Source organism: Mirounga leonina, unplaced genomic scaffold (assembly GCF_011800145.1).
Source record: "Mirounga leonina isolate KUSES-001 unplaced genomic scaffold, KU_Mleo_1.0 Mir_180, whole genome shotgun sequence".
Lineage (NCBI taxonomy): Eukaryota > Metazoa > Chordata > Mammalia > Carnivora > Phocidae > Mirounga > Mirounga leonina.
In genome coordinates, this window is record NW_023270469.1 from 27457637 (window position 1) to 27475774 (window position 18138).

Sequence of the window (18138 nt, forward strand, 5' to 3'; positions counted from 1 at the left end):
AACAAATCTCAAAAGTTATGACCTGATATTTTATATTGAGACTTTAAAAAAATGGTAGCATTTTATGATCCAAGTAATACAGGAATATATTCTGCTTTAAAAATAATTAAGCAACTACAACACAATAATAACAATTAAACATTCCAGGTAAGGCTAAAGCCCTCCTTGACCATTGGACATCTCTAGAAACAGGATTTTGTCATTATAAGTGGGATTCTGTTAATGTGAATCTGACATACTGGGATCTGGGTCTCTGAGCCTGAGCAAGGATTTTATTTGTTTTGTTTTGAGCAAGGATATTTTAAAAAGGGTTTTTTTGCAAGATGAATGTTATTGTTTTCCTCTGGGGACGTTTTTCCTCTCACCATGGGGCTGAAGGGACCCGTTGAATTTCTCCTGTCAGCAGCATCCCCTCAGCTAGAACAAACGTTCCACGAACTTCAGCCAGTCCTTTGGCTGAAGGCACGGGGAGTGATCCATTTGTTTGTGTGACTGAGCTTGGCTTTTTCCATGCCTGAGGGACAGGTAGGTCTCCTGGAGACTCAGAGAACAGCAGGAGGGGAACTAGGGAGAAGTCTGCTCCTGGGAGTGTTGCTGCTGTTGGCCACAAACCCCAAACTCTTTCTTTTCCAATGAGCAGGGAATATGAAGTCCATAAGTGATTTCCCTTCCTGTTCTCCCTCAACCTGTCTAATTACTGGAAGACTCTGAAAGAATTCTTTTGTTCCGATACATCCGCTATCCGAACTGTTTAAAAGGAAGTAAGACATGGTGGCTAGAGTGCAGGTTCTGGAACTGGATGCCAGGTGTCAGGTCTTAGCCCTCTTCACTTACCAGTCACCAGACCTTGGGAAGGGGCCTTGACCCTTCTGACCTCATCTGTAAACCAGGGCTTGTTGTGAGGATCAAATGCAGTAACGTTTATAAAAGCGTATTGTAAAGTATTACACAAATGAGGACATCAACACGATATTCCATAGTTATGTACCTTTTCTGTATATTTCTAATCAATTCCTTTGGAAATTATTTGTTGTTGAGCAGGCTGTCTGTTTAGATAATAACTTAAAATTAATCTTTGGATTTCTATTGAAGGGATGAAATACTTATTTAAAAATCAGTGAATTTTAAAACTGGAAGAGGTTTTGTTTTGTTTTTTTAAAGATTTTATTTATTTGACAGAGACACAGCAAGAGAGGGAACACAAGCAGAGGGAGTGGGAGAGGGAGAAGCAGGCTTCCTGCTGAGCAGAGAGCCCGACGCAGGGCTCGATCCCAGGACCCTGGGATCATGACCTGAGCTGAAGGCAGATACTTAACGACTGAGCCACCCAGGCGCCCCTAAAACTGGAAGAGGTTTAAGCGATCTCTAGTACAGTGTTTCCCACCCTTTTTTACTTTGCATTTTTTAGACAGGGAAGATTTCCCTAATGAAATTTTAATACCAGAGATATGCTGCATGTCTGTTTTTGTACTGTGCCCTTTGGGAGGGTCACAAGCCATTTTAATATCTAACATCCTCCTACCCCACAAACAGTGACCCCTCTTGGGGTGATTATATCTATGAGAGTTGGAACTGCTAAGTTAATTAACTTTGGACTAATTATTTAATTCTGTCTTACTAGTATAGACCATGAAACCTTGAAAAAGCTTGACCACATGACTCAGTTTAAGTTTGTAAAACAGATCTATGAACAACCAGACTTTAAAACTATATATTTTAACTCTTAAAACAACCAGTTTTTTTTTTTTTTTTTTTTTTTAAGTTTTATTTAAGTAATCTCTATACCCAACATGGGGCTTGAACTTAAAACCCCAAGATCAAGAGTCACATGCTCTTTCCAATAAGCCAGCCAGGCGCTCCTGAAACAACCAATTTTAAGGGTTAGGAAGTGAATGTATTAGGTGTGTGGATGAAAGATACCACAGGAAGTGTTTATTACTGTATGTTATGGGATCGTCTTAGTGTGAAGCAATCACGTTGTAGCTGGAAGCACTTCCTGAAGGTTGACCAAGAGGAGGCTAGTTTGTGAGAGTGCTTGACGTCCTGCTGGTGGGTAGCAGATAAGCTGCCCTGGTGAGCAACAACTACATCTGGTCCATTACCTTGTTCTCGAGAAGGCTAAGAACCACTGGGTTTCCACAGTTCCTAGTGATTGAAATCTAGCAATACACAGAACTATGTATGAGTGTTTCAAGTTTTGTAGGTGATTAAAGTAACCTCTTGTTTGTGTTGATATCTGTTAATACCCTGGGTCTCTTAAAAAATGTATGTTAATTTTACATTTTTGGCATATTAAGGGGATGTAATTAACTGTTTCTGTTTTAGGTTTTTATTCACAATCCTCATACCCGGAGCCAGCATTTCAGTGCCTCCAGGGTCTTCCAGAGCCCCCTGGAGTCTGATGTTTCGCTTCTCAACATTAACCAGGCAGTCAGCTGCCTGACCGCAGGAGCCCTGAACCCAGAACTTGGGTATGATGCTCTTTTAGTGGGGACGCAGACTAATCTTCTGGCTTATGATGTCTACAATAACTCAGATTTGTTCTACAGAGAGGCAAGTATACCTCTTTACAACCGTAGCGTTCTCATTACTCATGAATGTCCGTTGGTATTTTATGCTTGAAAGAGATGAGACATTTATTTTGGTTTGCTTATTGTATGGCTCTTGTAATGTAAACAACTCACAGATTTTTCCATTTCCATCTGCACTCTGCCTGACACTTGTTTTATCATGGTTGGTAACCACTGGGCACCACTCCAGCTTGTCTCCCATAAGGTTCATCTGTGCTACCACCACCTGTCAGGATCTATTGAGAGCTCAGCCAAGAGCCGGGAAGTCAGTGATCAGACCTCCTGGTAGCTTTGCAGTGAAGTTTAGTATAGTAGTTTATAGGAGAAGCCACTTACTGTGCTCTGCCATCTACAGGCTACAGGCTTTTTACCCAAGTTACTCATGTTTATTATGGAAAAGATAGGGAAGCAAAAAAAAAAAAAAATACTCATAATTTCTCCATCTAGAAATAACACAACCCTTGAACTGATTTTTACTAAATGAATTTTTTTTTTTACAAAATGGGATCATACTAAATACATGTAGCCTTTTTTCCTACAACTTATTATAACATATTAACATATATTAAGATATGATTCACATACCATACAATTCACTCACTTAAAGGATACAATCCAGTTGTTTTAGTTTATTCAGCGACTTGTGCAGCTATCACCACAATCAGTTTTTTTTAAGATTATTTATTTATTTGAGAAAGAAAGAGAAAGAGGGGAAGAGCAGCAGAGGGAGAGGGACAAGCAGACTCTGTGCTGAACGTGGAGTCCAATGCGGGACTTGATCTCATGACCCTGAGATCATGACCTGAGCCAAAATCAAGAGTTGGATGCTCAACTGACTGAGCCGCCCAGGTGTCCCCTCACCACAGTCAATTTTAGAACATTTTCATTATCCCAAAAAAACCCAGTACCCATTGGTAGTCACTCCCCATTCTCTCCCAACCTGTGTTGCTTAGGCAACCACTAATCAACTTTCTGTCTCTGTAGATTTGCCTATTCTGGACATTTTGTATAAACAGAATCATATAATAAATGGTCTTTTGTGACTAGTTTCTTTTTCTTAGGATAATATTTTCAAGGTTGATCCATGTCATAGCATGTATCAGTACTTCATTTCTTTTTTATGGCTGAAGAATTTTCCATTGCATGGACATAGCATATTTTCTTCATCCAGTCATCAGCTAATGGACACGTGTATTGTTTCCACTCCCTGGCCTTTACACGTGGCCTTTTTATTCAATACCACACTGTGAACGTCTTTATATGAAGTTACTGTATATTCATACATCATTCTTATTGGTTCTAAATTTTTTTCATTGTGGTACTATATAATAATTTGCTTAATCAATTTCATATTGTTGCATATTTATGTTATTTCCATAGTTTCTGTATTACAGTTGATATTTTGATAAGCATATACCTGATGATTTCCTAAGGATAAGTTCCTAGAAATGCAGTTATTTTTGGGGGGGTATTTTTTAATTGAGATAAAATATACATACAGTGAAATGCACAAACCTTATGTGTACTGTTCAGTGCGTTTTGACCCCTGTAACCAATGTGCCCTATAAAAATATAGAATTTGTCCATCACTTCAGAAAATTTTGTTGTGCCCCATTCCAGTCATTTCCTATATCTCCTAGACATTCAGTGTTCTGATTTCTGTCACCTTAGCTTAGCTTTCTCTGTTCTTGAACTTCATATAAATCCTCCAGAATGTGCTCCTTGGTATCTGGCTTCTTTCATCCAGCATGTCTGTGAGAATCATCCATGTTGTTGCATAGAGCAGTAATTCTTCTTTGTTGCTGAGCAGTATTCCATTGTGTGAATATACCACAATTTGTTTATTCATTCTTCTGATCATAGACAGGTGGGATGGACATATTGGGTTGTTTCCAATTTGGGGCAATGATTAATAAAATGGCTATAAATATTTTTGTACTAGTCTTTTTATGGGCATGTGATTTAACTTATCTTGGGTAAATACCTAGGAATGCTTGTACCATTTCACACTTCCCATCAGCAGTGTATGAGAGTTCCAGTTGCTCCATACTTTCTCAACATTTGGTAATCCCAGTCTTTTCAATTTTAGTCATTTTAAGGTGTAAAGTGGTATCTTATTGTGGCTTCATTTTGCATTTCCCTCATGACCAATGATGTAGAACACCTTTTCTTGTGCTTAGTTCCCACTTATCTACCTGCTTTTGTAAAGTGTCTAATAAAAAGGTCTTTTGCCTGTTTTTTATTGATACTTTGGGTGTATTATTGATTTGTAGATTTTCTTTGGCTATACTGGGTATGAATTCTTATATATATACATATATAAAATAATATTTACAATGTATATAGCAAATAACAATATGTATAACAAGTATCTTCTCCCAGTACATGGCTCATTCCAATAAGTAGGTGTCTTTTGATGAGCAAAAGTTTCTGATTTTGTTGGAAGTCTAGCTGTTTGGTTTTTTTCTTTAATAGTTAGTGCTCTTTCTGTCCTGAGAAGTCTTTGCCTATTTCAGGGTCACAAAGATATTCCTCCTGTATTTTTGTGCAAGACTAAAATTGAGTGTAGGGGCTCCTGGGTGGCTCAGTCGTTGAGCATCTGCCTTCGGCTCAGGTCATGACCCCAGGGTCCTGGGATTGAGCCCCACATCGGGATCCCTGTTTGTCAGGAAGCCTGCTTCTCCCTCTCCCACTCCCCCTGCTTGTGTTCCCTCTCTCGCTGTGTCTCTCTCTGTCAAATACATAAATAAAATCTTTAAAAAAAAAATAAAATTGAGTGTAGGACGGGTATATGTACATATAGGGAGAGAGAGAGATTAACTGGTTTATTTTAAGGAATTGGCTCAGACAATTGTGGAGGCTGGCAAGTCCAAAATTTGCAGATTAGGCATCATCTAGGGGAGAGATGATGTTGAAACTTGAGTCCAAAGACAGTCTGGTGGCAGAATCCTTTCCTCCAGGGAGGTCAGTCTTTTTTTCTATTAAGGCCTTAACTGATTGGATGCGACCCACCCATATTATCGAGGGCAATCTGCTTTGCTCAGTCTGCTGATTTAAATGTTAATCTCATTAAAAAAAATACCTTCACAGAAATACCTAGAATAATACTTGATTCAATATCTGGGTACCATGGTTTAGCCAAGTTGACACATAATTAATGATCTCAAGAATGCACCTCTGCAGTTGCTACATTAAAGGCCTTTTTTAAATGAGATTTTTGATAGGTATTGCTAAATTGCTCTCTACGAAGACTATTATTTTCCACCTTCCCCACAGAATATGAGAGTGCCTGTTTTATCACACCCCAACCAACAGCGGATAATATTTTTTTTTGTCTTTCTAATCCGAAAATTGAAAATGATACATTGTGAGAATGAAGATTTTCATGTTCATTGGTGATTTGTATTTCTTGTGAATTTCCTGTTCTTTTTTTGGCTTGGGTGTTTATCCTTTTCTTATTTATTTGCTTTCTATTACCTGTTTTATTTTATTAACAAAAAAATTAGTTCTTTGTCTTAGATATTGTAGGTGTTTTCCCAGTTTATTGCTTACCTTTTTATCTTTTGATTGATTTGCCATTTAGCAGTTTTGATTTCTAATGAATTTTTCTTTCCTTTATAGCCAGTTTTTTTATAGTTTTCCCACGTGCAGATTATATAAATAAGGACTGTTTTCTTGTATAATAAACAAATAGATAAACAATCTTTCCAAAGATATCCTTGAATTTTTTTTTTTTTTAAGATTTTATTTATTTATTTGACAGAGAGAGAGACAGCGAGAGAGGGAACACAAGCAGGGGGAGCGGGAGAGGGAGAAGCAGGCTTCCCACGGAACAGGGAGCCCAATGTAGGGCTCGATCCCAGGACTCTGGGATCATGACCTGAGCCGAAGGCAGACGCTTAACGACTGAGCCACCCAGGCGCCCCGATATCCTTGAATTTTTAAAAAATAAATTAAATTATACTTATGTGCTTTATTCAAGAAGTCTGGAACATTTATTAATTTTGGGTGGTGGGGATGTAGGTGTTTTATTATTCTTTGTACTTCTCAGGAACTTTACAATTAAAAAGAGTACTAGCAAGAGAACTAGGTAATAAGTATTGAAAAGATTTCCATCCAACATGGTTAAAAGAGATTATAAAAGCTTGGGTGTTTTAAAGGTGTAAGTTTGATTCTGGCAAGCATTTGGCCTCTAGAACTCATAGTTCTAGAGAGCCTCAGATTCTGTAGCAGTTTATTGTGGCGGATTAGTGTGAGAGGCCAGCAGCCTGAGTCGATCCTGGGTCTCTGCTCATCCCTGTGGAAGCACATATAAGCCACAGTGACTGTCCCCAGTGCACGGCCCTGGCCTGCCTCTCAGGAGAGACCATGTGGCTTCTCACAAATGATGACAGAGATTTGAGTATTGAAATAAAGATAAGGATATATGTTATATCCACTGTGCCTGTGCATCACTGAATCTGAGATTTTATGTGTTTCTTGTCCTTCTTAGGTTGCAGATGGGGCCAATGCAATTGTGCTGGGAACACTGGGAGACATTTCCTCTCCTCTTGCCATTATTGGTGGAAATTGTGCTCTGCAGGGTTTTGATCATGAAGGAAATGATCTCTTTTGGACGGTATAAGAACAAAACATTCTCTTAATCCTCTTAAACATATTTACTTTTAATGTTCTTTATGCTTTGTTTGTTTTTTACCATTGACTATAATGAATAAGAAAAATGAAATAGAATCATTTATAATTCTGTACATTAAAAAAAGAACATTTGTAATTTGAATAATACCCATTGGTGATTTGTGTAATCCTCTTTCATGTAGCTAATGTATTTGGATTAAGTGAAAAAAAGATGGCATATTAACGAGCTTTGGTTTTATTTTCAGGTTACTGGAGATAATGTTCATTCCTTGGCCTTATGTGACTTTGACGGTGATGGTAAGAAAGAGGTGTGTGGAGGAGGAGATACTTATCTTGCGTGTTCAGCTGAATAATTTTCCCATGACAATGACATTAGTGTTAAGAGAAGCGTTAGCTTCTCTTGGTTGATTTTGGTGCTCTCTTGCCTAAATGACAAGCTAACTGGCCTCATTTGTCTTTCTCCTCTTTTGAACAATACATCCACTTGTGTTTGTCTAATACAAAGATCAAGGCCATGATGTTTCAAAGACAGGGCAGGGAGAGAGGGCAGAATGGTAGATGAGACCACAGCCATATTCACAATCTTACAACTCACTTCTGATGCTTTGAAACCAACATTTTCAGGAATCGAAAAGTTTTATTTTTTTAATAATTTTTTTAAAAGATTTATTTATTTATTTGACAGAGAGATAGAAGCACAAGTAGGCAGAGAGGCAGTCAGAGGGAGAGGGAGAAGCAGGCTCTCTGCTGAGCAGGGATCCTGATGTGGGACTCGATCCCAGGACCCTGGGATCATGACCTGAGCCGAAGGCAGCCGGTTAACTGACTGAACCACCTGGGCACCCCAGGAATCGAAAAGTTTTAGAGATGGGCTCTTAGCCTTTGAAATTATTGTGATGGCTCCTCCAGGAATCAGCTTCTTTCTTTAAAGATTTTATTTATTTATTTGACAGAGACACAGCGAGAGCGGGAACACAAGCAGAGGGAGTGGGAGAGGGAGAAGCAGGCTTCCCGCCGAGCAGGGAGCCTGATGCGGGGCTTGATCCCAGGACCCTGGGATCATGACCTGAGGCGAAGGCAGACGCTTAATGACTGAGCCACCCAGGCACCCCTAGGAATCAGCTTCTTGAGCAGCCCACCAAGTGCTGTGTCAGGTGCCGAATTACCTGTCTCTTGTCCATGGCTACTGGTCTCTGGCTTCTATCCGCAGGCAGAGAAGGGCACTGAGCCAGGGAGCGTTTTCAGCTGCTTGGTGGAAGGACATATTCTGGCACGATGTGCAGCCCGCACGCAAGGATAAAACCTTGTAGTGGCCACTTTTTCTTCACTAACTGAATCTGGGGACTTTCCCAATGGGTGGAAGCTTCCCGAATACCAGATTCTCGGGAGATGGAAACTCTTGGGTGGCAGTAGCAGTGTATAAAGTGTCATGCAGTTTTTTGTCTTATCTCTGGGCATTCTGTTGGGTTCACTTGTTGAACTAACTATGCATGATTCTTTTCCCTTTCAGCTTCTTGTCGGGTCAGAGGATTTTGATATCCGAGTTTTTAAAGAAGACGAGATTGTGGCAGAAATGACAGAAACAGAGGTAAGAAGTGCCACGTCAGAGTCATGGTAACCTTGGGCAAGATTGATCAGCACCGTGAAATGTCACATCAGATGAGAGTGCTGGGACTTCTCACAGCCCAGACAGTTATGGGGTAAAAACTGGAGGGGTTAAACAGAACTGCACATTACAGAGAAAGATGTGCTTTAAAATCCTGTATCAAGATATATTTTGAGAGTCAGCGGGGAGGAGGTGGTGGTGGCAGGGAAAAAAAAAAAGATATATTTTGAACAGACTGATTAAAAGAGAAAAATTATGGAGTACATAAAGGCCTTTCTTTTAATGAGTTAATGCATATTGATAATAATAATAACACTAATAACAGTAACCATTTATTGTGCACTGAATAGATGCCAGATACTGTTCTAAGTGCTTTATGTGAATAAATTCATTTAACCCTACAACAGCCTTATTAGGAAGATATTATTATTATTCCTCTTTACTGATGAGGAAACTGGTGTAAAGTTTCTTGGTTAAATTACTCACACACGGTCATAGCTATGAAGTGGTGTGGTCAGGATTTGAACTTTGCCTTGTCTGCCTCCTCCTCATCATGTATATTAAATGGGATTGAGTGAAGTACACAAACAAGATTTCTGTAACTTTTCTTCTTCATTCAAATTAAGTACTTCTTAGGCACATTTCTGTCTGTAAACTTAAAATCACATGTTGGAGAACTTGGCTTGTTTCTCCGTGATTAGAATTACTCATGGGGTACCTGGGTGGCTCAGTCATTAAGTGTCTGCCTTCACCTCAGGTCATGATCCCAGAGTCCTGGGATCAAGCCCCACGTCGGGCTCCCTGCTCAGCGGGAAGCCTGCTTCTCCCTCTCCCACTCCCCCTGCTTGTGTTCCCTCTCTCGCTGTCTCTCTCTGTTAAATAAATAAATAATGTCTTTAAAAAAAAGAAAAAGAATTACTCATGTAATAGAACCTGGGATGTTGCTGAAAGAGTTTAAACTTCATTTGTCTATAGATTGCCCTCATCCACTGTAGTTTTAGCATTCTTAGGATATTTATTTGCTGCTGGTTCTCCAGGATTGGGCAAGTTGGAAACAGAAAAATGAATTAGGATATTCTGAAGGAAGAAAGGAGAAGAGGATAAAGGAGCAGTGGCTCATGAACATTCTAAAGGGGTAGCAAACACAACAGAAGGGAGTCTGAGCCATCAGGATGCTGGGATCCTGCAAAATTTATTCAGGTCGTGTCTGAGAGTCCGGATCAGAAAGCTTGAGGGCACTGGCCTCAGAACCCATCCTAGCCACTTGTCCGTGCCACTTGCCACTTACAGAAGCTGTGTAGGAAAGTCAGGCTTCTGTTCCACTAACTACAAAAAAAGACCAAAAAGCAAAACTTGCGTATAGATATACAAAGTGTTATCCTTGATTTAGCTAATTTACCTTTATCCTATAGCGAGGATCATAGATTTTTACTTAGTTATACTATGCTTTTTATATATTCACAGTTATTTTAATTGTAAACTGATAGTTGTAGGTAGAGAAAATTAATGACCCTAATGAAGGCTAAGGGGTTCTGTTTAAGTGTCCGTGCTTAACGTGTGATTTTTTTTGGAGAGTGTCCTTAGCTTTCATTAGGTTCTTAAAGGGGTTTGCTACTCCCTCCTTACCCCCTTCAAAAAAATGCCAACTTACGAATCAGTGGTCTGTAGGTGCTGTGTCCTGCGTTATTGTTTTTCTTTCATTCAAATTGGTAGTAAATTTTTCCAATTTGGTGGGTTTTTCTTTCATTCAAATTGGTAGTAAATTTTTCCAATTTGGTGGGAATTATTCAGATTTTGTTGGATTTCTGTTTATTGTCAATGCTAGATGTGAGGAGGCTACATTCTTTGAAACATCTTTTTCCTAAATCCTAGACAAGGACAGGAGACCATGAAATAGAGGTAGGGACTTGAGCTGACTGTTGGGCCTCTGGTCCCTGGTCCAACAAAAGAGAGAAACTAGTGAACTAATTAATGAAGGATGAAGGGACCTACAGAATTTGGGGCTAAGTTTATGAAAATCTGAACTTTATAAATCAGGGCCATTTTCCTGTCCTTTTGGTTTGATTTTGCTCCTAGCTCAAATGTCATTTCACAGATCAGCAAAATTATAATTCGTTTGGCAGTTGAACAGTACTGACTATTGCCAAAAGAATGCCTTGAGCTAAATAATTCTGGAATCCTACACAGCACTTTGCATTCAGAGTTAAGTGAAGTGGGTGGTTTTGTAGAAAAGCTGTAGGTGTAGAGGAAATTATATAACTATTCTCTGCTTTATACACTTTATTTCTTAATATCTCTTGTATTCGTGTCACAATTAGAAAGTAGATCTGCAAGAGCATAGATATCATTAAGCTTTGGTTTTAACTTTAAAGGATAATTTTGTTCAGTATCTAAAATTTTATCCCTTTAAAGGTGTTAAATCCTCAAACAGTCCTATAAATATTTCTGTATGATATTCACATTCTGTATATTGTTACATACATACACAAATCCATGTGCTTGGGTTTGTAACTTTTCAAAGAATTATGTTTTCTTCTAAAAAACATCTTTCATCTAGCAAGCAATAAATTATGTCATAGGAAGAAAAGCGTGTACATAAAGGATATTCAGTTGTGGGTTTTACAAGTCTTTACAATTTAGACTGTAGGATATTAAAACATTTTTTGAGTTAGTGTTTATAACAGTGTCTGTTGTACATTTTCTGTATCTTACATACTCACTTTATTTCATCCTTAATCACTCAATTTTGTTTTTTTAAAAATAATTTGCTGAAACTTGCCACGTAAGTTTGATCTAAAACAGCAAACTTTGTGAGTTTATTTAATTCTGATTACCCAACTCTGAAATAGATGACATGGATCATAGAGAAGAGGAATACATTCCCCTCTAACAGATTTAAATCTAATTTTAACACACTTGGTAGCAAGGCATGCAATTTTATGAAGCCGTACTTCGCATCAAATTGAACCTTAATGGGAAGATGTTGTGTTTTTATGTGTTATTTCTTGCAGATAATCACCTCTCTTTGCCCCATGTATGGCAGTCGATTTGGTTATGCCCTTTCCAATGGCACAGTTGGAGTTTACGACAAAACAGCCCGATACTGGAGAATTAAAGTTAGTGTAATTCAGCCTCCAATATTCAGGGATTTTATACTTATTGAAAGACTTGTGGACTAATTACTGAAATTCCTTTTCAGTCCAAAAATCATGCCATGAGCATTCACGCTTTCGACCTTAATTCTGATGGAGTATGTGAACTGATAACTGGTTGGTCCAATGGGAAGGTAAGTTGAAATACAGAGTCCAGGTGTAATTCAGAGACTGTTTGTCTGAGATAGACAGGCTGCACAACTCAGAAGCAGTAACACGAGAATATAAACTTGTCTTCCTTGGCTGTGCTTTCAAAGTTAACTTCATAATCTTTGCCCATTTTTTCTTCCTGCCATAGGATCAGTACTACAAGTGAATGAGTGTCCTTTTGGTCTTAAAAGCCTGATTTGGGAGAAAAATCTTTGGGAAGATCTTTCTGAATCTGTTCCTTGAAGAAATGAGAATCAGTTTAATCAGGTTGATCATAGGTGTAGGACCATAAAAAAAGGAATTTTAATAAGCAAATAATGAACTGTTTGTATAGCTCTTCTCTAATAAATCTTTAAGACTGACTGAAAACTTAGAGTTAATGGGAAGAATCATGTTATCATATTGTTTTCCCAACCATAAAATTCAAAATACAATCTTTTTGCTTTCTTTCCTTTTTTAAGTTCAAATCAGAATTTTCTGCAGACTTCTGGCAAGTCCGGATTGTCTTGTTAGAAACTAAGTAGCTGCCAGATCTCCATGGGTACCATTTGCCCTAGCTTTCTTACGTGACAGTGCTGGATTGCCTGAAGGAGATCAGCTAATTCCTGCCTTTTCTTCTTTGGTTTTTCTTTGCTTTTGGCCAGGACCTTGTAACCTTCCTCTGGTGTTGTGTGAAGAACAGGTTCTATAGAACTGTTGTGTTGGTTCCTGCTTCTTTACCTGGTTTTGTCTTTGGCGTGGGCATTAAAAATGATAAGGGAAGGGGCGCCTGGGTGGCTCAGATGGTTAAGCGTCTGCCTTTGGCTCAGGTCATGATCCTAGGGTCCTGGGATCGAGTCCCGCATTGGGCTCCCTGCTAGGCGGGGAGCCTGCTTCTCCCTCTGCCTCTGCCTCTCTCTCTCTCTCTCACTCTCATGAATAAATAAATAAAACATTAAAAAAAAAACGATAAGGGAAGACTGGGGTGCCAGGGTGGCTCAGTTGGTTGCATCTGACTCTTGATTTCAGCTCAGGTGATCATGTCAGGATCATGGGATCGAGCCCCCCCCATCCAGGTTTTGCACTCAGTGGGGCGTCTCTCTCCCTCTCCCTCTGTCCCTCCCACTGCACATAGTTTCTCTCTTTCTCTTGCAAATAAATAAATCTTTTAAAATAAAAAAACAAAAAATTATAAGGGAAGATTGTGTTCTTTAGTAAGAAACATGAAAATTGTAAAATGGACCGTATTCTGGGGGAATATAAATATAAATTATAAATATAAATTAAATCACTATGATTGAGTCAAGAATTAAAAAACTAGACTTGAGAAGTTTATCAAAAGTTACCTTAAAAATAAAAAGTTACCTACCAAATGTGACTCCGGACCTAGATGTTTTTAGAGTTAAATGCTTTCAAAATTTTAAGCAATTTCTATTATATAATCTGTTCCAGAACATAAAAAAAGATAAGAAAATTAACAGTTCAAAAAAAAAAGAAAATTAACAGTTCATTATATGAGTAGAAAAACTGATATCTACACTTCACAGAAATAGCATACAAAAGGGAAATATACAGATCCAGCATGTGAATTTAGGTGCAGAAATACCAAATGAATGTAAGCAACCGATTAACTTTACCTTTAGTAGATCGTTTGTTGAGTTGGAGGGCCATTCTCTGCTCCAGGGCAAAACCTCCATGTTGGATAAAGCAAAGAGCAGAATATCCAGAGAAATATGAATTTGTAGCCTTGCTTCGTAGTAAATGAACTCTTATTTGTAAAGTATTGTATAAATGCAGAAGTAAGTTCAGTTCAGTCTGAGTTAGAGGGTTATTTTTTAAGTAATCTCTACACTCAACATGGGGCTCGAACTCGGGACCATGAGATCAAGAGTTGCATGCTCCACGGACAAGCCAGCCAGGGGCCCTGAGAGTTAATGTGCTAAGGGTTTTGGTAAATACAGACCATTAATTACTTCACAAACTTCAGCAATGGTAATTATCAGGCTTACATGTTGTTGTTGAGAGCACGGATACTTGAATGTGACATTCTCCAGACAAGGGGTAGGAGCTAGTAGTAGGCTATGACCTAAATGACTTTATTTTGGTTGTGGTGGTTACGAAGTTTTGCCCAGAAGGATGTTCATGAACAGACAAAAATGGTGAATGGCACTGGCCATTGAAATGATTGCTCTACCAGATTTTCTATAGCTACTCTTTTATTGATAACACTTGTTCTTGCTTGAAACAAAAGTCATCATTTTAAGTGGTTATCCTTCATTGTTGTTTTTCAGGTTCATTTGTTTCTGATCATTCATTATTTGCCTTTCTTGGGAAGGGGAAACTCAGTGAGGATGGGAGGGCTCGCTGGGGTATCTCAATAGTTTTTACATGGAAGAGAGACTCTTAAACAGGGTTATTATAAAAGGTTATATGATGGAAGGTTGAGCTAGCTTGGTGTTTGGTGTTTTTCAAACTTCAGATGTAAATATAATTTATATGCATATATGATAAAGGTAACGTTTTTATGTAGAACTCACATTTCCTGTATACATCTATGTGCCAGACTCTGTTCTAAGTGCTTTATTTATTTATTTTTTAAAGATTTTATTTACTTATTTGACCCAGAGAGAAAGACAGCGAGAGAGGGAACACAAGCAGGGGGAGAGGGAGAGGGAGAAGCAGGCCTCTCACTGAGCAGGGAGCCCGATGCGGGGCTCTATCCCAGCACCCCTGGATCATGACCTGAGCCGAAGGCAGATGCTTAACAACTGAGCCACCCAGGCGCCCCTGTTTTAAGTGCTTTAATGTGTTAACTTCATTCCAATCCTGTGGGGTGTAGGTATAGTTATTTTCTTCAGGTTCTTGTTCTTGACCCTCAGATGAAGTGACCAAGCAGGGAGTGGATAAGAGGCTTTCCTAAGATCCCAAAGATAGTAAGTGGCAGAGCTGGAATCTGAACCCAGACATTTTGGACTTGCCCTATTCTCTGTATATGAACTGGCAACCCATTTCTCCAAATGACATTATGTAAAGGCCAGTAGTAAAACAGCTTTTATTTAAAAAGAAGAAAGTCTAGCTGGTTGTGGCCCCTTATGGTCCCCTTAGCCCCAGGTGTCATAGGTGTCTCCTGAGAAGCCATGGGGCTCCATGGAGCACTCTTGAAAACTGCTAGACTAGCTGACTTTTAGAGCTGATTCTGACTTTAAAATTTTGTTTTTTTTTTAATTACAGCATAAGCTATTTTTCAAGTTCTTATTTTATTTTTAGGTTGATGCTCGAAGTGACCGAACTGGGGAGGTTATCTTTAAAGACAACTTTTCTTCTGCAATTGCTGGTGTGCTGGAGGGAGATTACCTGATGGATGGCCACACACAGCTCATCTGCTGCGCAGTGGACGGTGAAAGTAAATTGGGATGGGAAAAATCCTTGAAAAATCAGATTTTCAATTTGATTGGGTCAGTATACCAGGAAATTTCACTATAAAGTGTTTGTATGGATATCCTCGCATCCTAATAAAGTCACCTTGTTGGGGGGGATGAGAACTTAGGTTTTTGGTTTTTAAGAACAGACAGTTGATGATTTAAAAGTAGGGCTGGCTATGCCGGGGTATTCTTCCATGTGGTGAGGGTTTTTTTCCTGTTGCACAGTCCGGGGCTACCTGCCAGGCACAGCGGAGATGAGAGGGAACCTCATGGACACCAGCGTAGAGCAGGACCTGATCCGAGAGCTGAGTCAGAAAAAACAGAATCTGTTGCTGGAACTCCGCAACTATGAGGAAAACGCCAAGGTAGGTCCTCATGGAAATGGAAATTTTCCTTAGGGGAAGTGGGAGTCTGGAGAGGTGGGAATGGCAAATGTGAAGGAAGACTGAGTGTCAGCCCCTCCTGCCCACTGGCGGAAGCACGGATTGCTTTGGCCTTTTTGCCAGGGTCAGAGGGGAGAGGGCACGTATCCTTTAATCTGGAAATCCCACTTCGATGCAGCTGAACTATAGAAATATTTGCACACGTGTTCAAAGACATTTACGGTAGCACTGTTTGTGGTAGTGAACAGTTGGAAGCAACTGAAAGGTTGATCAGTAGTAAGGAGTGTGCTGGAGGATATGAAGCAGCTCAGGAGAATGAGGCGTATGTAGTTGGACTGATACGGAAGGATATCTGTGGCCTTACTGAGTGAAAAAATGCAAGAACAATATGTATAGAGTATCTCTTACCTTTTTCATAAACAAATAACAAAAGTTGACAACCACAAAACCTGTGTGTGTGTAGGTAGCAAGCTGGCTGGAGGATGAGCTGGGAGGTGGGACTTTAATTTGTCTTGTCATGGGAAATTGTATTTGAATTTATTATTAAGTGAATTAATTTTGCTAGTTTAAAAGAACAACCCCAGGGGTGCCTGGGTGGCTCAGTCGTTAAGCGTCTGCCTTCGGCTCAGGTCATGATCCCAGGGTCCTGGGACCGAGCCCCGCGTCGGGCTCCCTGCTCAGCGGGAGGCCTGCTTCTCCCTCTCCCACTCCCCCTGCTTGTGTTCCCTCTCTCGTTGTCTTTCTCTGTCAAATAAATAAATAAAATCTTAAAAAAATAAAAAAAATAAAAAACAACCCCCAAACTATAAAAGGCATGGTGGGGTACGGTGAGCCTGAACCACAGAAAGGGACAGGGAATTTTTCCCTTGGGAAGAGGCTGGGTAGAGAAAGGGAGTGATAATGAGGTGAGCCCTCTGAATTCTAAAGAATCAGATTAATATCAGATGGTTGGGAGTCAATCTTTTGAAGCCGAATAACCATATTATTTAAAATTGACATGAGTTCACTGCTTTGGTGACTGAGTTGGAATTGGGGCATGTTTCACAGGCTGAACTGAGCAGTCCACAGAGTGAGGCTGATGGACCTCGGGGTATCATCCCAGCCAATACCAAGCTGCACACCGCCCTCTCGGTCAATCTGGGGCATGAGACCCAGGCTGCTCATGCGGAATTGTGTATTTCCACCTCTAACGGTAAGAAATTATTTATAGCTGGTGTCCGTGGATACCTTTGCCATCTTGGAGTGGTTCTTGAACTGCTGTTTTCTTTCTTCTCTGTAGACACCATCATCCGAGCTGTATTGATTTTTGCCGAGGGAATTTTTCTAGGTGAAAGCCACGTGGTACACCCCAGCATTCACAACCTTTCCAGCTCCATCCGCATCCCAATTACACCTCCCAAAGATGTCCCTGTGGATCTGCACTTGAAAACCTTCGTGGGTTACAGAAGCAGGTGACTCTTTGCAATCACAGTTCATTTCTAGCCAGCACTTAGAGGAGGGCAAATGGGTACATTTTCTGTTGTGCCATGGATTTTGGGGGGGCCAGAGGAGCCATTTGATGGTTCTACCCACCCAGGCAAGATTTCCCATGACCTTTCCTTCCCTAATTTGAAATCTTTCAAAAATAAAAAAGGGCATTTTATACCCTTGGTGCATGTCTGTGTGTATGTATAAGACTCATGTTCTCGCTAATCCCAAACCCCATTACTGTAGTAGTACTTAACTCTCAAGGTTTTTGGGTTTTTCTCCTTCAGCGAAACCCGTAAATAACTCGATGGCCCAGTAGTGACTTCATAGTTATTTTCTGGGCCTTGCATTTTGAAATAATATTCCACGCAACCCATTTCTCTTCTTGTGCTCCGTTGGTTGACCATAGCACCCAGTTTCATGTGTTTGAACTGACAAGACAGCTTCCCCGCTTCTCCATGTATGCGCTGACCAGCCCTGACCCTGCCAGAGAGCCACTCAGCTATGTCAACTTTGTCATTGCAGAACGGGCACAGAGGGTGAGTGTCAGGCTTTTCTCTCTCAATGTTTTTGCACTTTAGAACCCTTTGGACGTTCTTTCATAGTCGGGGGAGATGACGTGAATGAGTTATTTGGTAGCAGTAATTATGACATGAAGGAGGTAGGTAGTTTGGCGCTGGCTTATAACCTGTGATGAAAACACTGCTAGAATACCTCCTCTCACTTTGAAAAAACACATACCTTATTTACTTGAGCAATCCTTCGTTACAGGTA

At 39.8% G+C, this 18138-nt stretch overlaps 1 protein-coding gene across 2 annotated transcripts in view; it reads left to right on the plus strand.

Moving 5' to 3' along the window:
* The window catches only part of BBS2 (Bardet-Biedl syndrome 2), a 32641-nt gene that overhangs the window by 2705 nt on the left and 11798 nt on the right, over nucleotides 1-18138 (plus strand). For both annotated transcript variants that reach the window (XM_035025168.1, XM_035025169.1), the window contains exons 2-12: nucleotides 2326-2553; nucleotides 7063-7188; nucleotides 7451-7513; nucleotides 8716-8793; nucleotides 11823-11927; nucleotides 12011-12097; nucleotides 15360-15495; nucleotides 15740-15879; nucleotides 16945-17089; nucleotides 17177-17348; nucleotides 17774-17903. In XM_035025168.1, coding sequence (XP_034881059.1) covers nucleotides 2326-2553; nucleotides 7063-7188; nucleotides 7451-7513; nucleotides 8716-8793; nucleotides 11823-11927; nucleotides 12011-12097; nucleotides 15360-15495; nucleotides 15740-15879; nucleotides 16945-17089; nucleotides 17177-17348; nucleotides 17774-17903 — 1410 coding nt within the window. The remainder of the gene's footprint in view (nucleotides 1-2325; nucleotides 2554-7062; nucleotides 7189-7450; nucleotides 7514-8715; nucleotides 8794-11822; nucleotides 11928-12010; nucleotides 12098-15359; nucleotides 15496-15739; nucleotides 15880-16944; nucleotides 17090-17176; nucleotides 17349-17773; nucleotides 17904-18138) is intronic.